The sequence below is a fragment of the Halyomorpha halys genome, unplaced genomic scaffold (assembly GCF_000696795.3).
Source record: "Halyomorpha halys isolate HHAL.00 unplaced genomic scaffold, Hhal_1.1 Scaffold92.1, whole genome shotgun sequence".
NCBI classification, from domain to species: domain Eukaryota; kingdom Metazoa; phylum Arthropoda; class Insecta; order Hemiptera; family Pentatomidae; genus Halyomorpha; species Halyomorpha halys.
Genome location: NW_027105695.1, coordinates 31,955 through 33,788, shown reverse-complemented (window position 1 = coordinate 33,788; position 1,834 = coordinate 31,955). Strand labels below are relative to the sequence as shown.

At 30.8% G+C, this 1,834-nt stretch overlaps 1 protein-coding gene across 3 annotated transcripts in view; it reads right to left on the bottom strand.

Moving 5' to 3' along the window:
- Positions 1 to 494: 494 nt before the first annotated feature.
- Positions 495 to 1,834, bottom strand: part of LOC112211130 (zinc finger X-chromosomal protein-like) — a 15,820-nt gene continuing 14,480 nt past the window's right edge. For 2 of the 3 annotated variants that reach the window (XM_067052900.1, XM_067052898.1), the window contains exon 7: positions 498 to 1,826. In XM_067052900.1, coding sequence (XP_066909001.1) covers positions 1,147 to 1,826 — 680 coding nt within the window. In that variant the 3' untranslated portion in view covers positions 498 to 1,146. Of the gene's footprint in view, positions 1,827 to 1,834 lie in introns of all 3 variants that reach the window. The other variant, XM_067052904.1, reaches the window with a different exon arrangement.

Genomic DNA, 1,834 nt, shown 5'->3' with positions numbered 1-1,834 from the left:
TCGCCATTATGACTCGCATCGCCAAAAAGGGGAATATGACAACCCAAACGATAGTCTATCGAACTTATACTCTGTCAAGGCATCGGTATTTCAGAATTTGTAGAAAAAGTGCTGAAATGCACAGTCCTCAGGGTCTAATCTTATTTGCAAATACATCTGGCAGATATCTGCCGATATGGCAATGTGTGGCTTCCGAAAGGCAAGCATGACACTGCGCTATTCTGGTCTTTTAACAAAAATTATTCTTATGTTCAAATATTCAAAATCTTTAAATGTATAAACCAAAAACGCACATTTTACTTACAAATGATTAAATATTTATCAATCTGTTATTTATCAACATAATGCAGTAATATCCTATTTAAAACATCTAATAATCCTATATTACAAAAGAATTATTTATAAATCATTAATAATTCTTAACTTAGACATATGAGATAAATTTAACTTATTACATATTAAATAATAAAACATACATTTTCTTTTGTCATTAAAGTAACCATGTTTTCTTCACACTATTAATATTGATAAAATTTTTCTTATATAATTAATGAATTTTTTCAATTTCCAATGCCTATGTTCTGTTCATAGTAACAGTTAATACTTTTTGTTTCTATCTGACAAGACTCAAAATATCATTAAAATACATAATGCATTAGTTAAATTTTAAATAAAATCCTAAATTTTAAATAAAGTTTGTTTAGAAACATCAATATAATCAAACATCCTAAAAGAAAAATCCAAAATAAGTTTATACAAATTTACTAGAAAAAAACAATATAAGTACCTAAATATTTTCATAGTCTTTGTGGCCTTACTTTAAATCTAACCTATCTTCTGGCAACAGAGCATTTTCTATATCAGTTATAAAATTTAAATCATGTACAAATTTAAATTAAAACTGTTACATAAGTAAATTAAAAACTAAAAATAAAATGCAGGGGGGGGACTGAGATCACCCCACATTGTCTAACTGAAAGGGTAAAGTAAGATACTACTTATGTTCCTAAGAGGAAAAACTATTTTAACAAGAGTCCATTTAACTCTTTTAGCTTTAAAAATTAGCAATTCTATTTAATCAAGGTTGAATCAAAATATTATGGTTCACAACTTTTTTTTTTAATTTCTCTTCAGTATGACGAGCCATTATATGTTTTTCAAATCTCCAGATTGTATTGATTTATAATCACAGTAAGGACATTGATAGGACTTTTCATCTGTGTGACGGCCCCTTATATGCTTTTTCAAATCTCCTGATCTTACTGATTTATAATCACAATGAGGACATTGATGTGACTTCTCACCTGTGTGGCGGGCCATTATATGACTTTTCAAACCTCCAGATGTTACTGATTTATAATCACAATGAGGACATTGATGAGGCTTCTCACCTGTGTGACGGGCCTTTATATGACTTTTCATACTTCTAGATCCAACTGATTTATAATCACAGTAAGGACATTGATGAGACTTTTCACCTGTGTGACGTCCCATTATATGATTTTTCAAACCTCCAGATGTTACTGATTTATAATCACAGTGAGGACATTGATGTGACTTTTCTCCAGTATGACGGGCCATTATATGTTTTTTCAAATCTCCAGATTGTATTGATTTATAATCACAGTAAGGACATTGATAGGCCTTCTCACCTGTGTGACGTCCCATTATATGACTTTTTAAACCTCTAGATGTTACTGATTTATAATCACAGTGAGGACATGGATGGGGCTTCTCTCCTGTGTGATGCCCCTTTATATGGCTTTTCATTGGTCCAGACTGTATTGATTTATAATCACAGTAAGGACATTGATGAGGCTTCTCACCTGTGTGA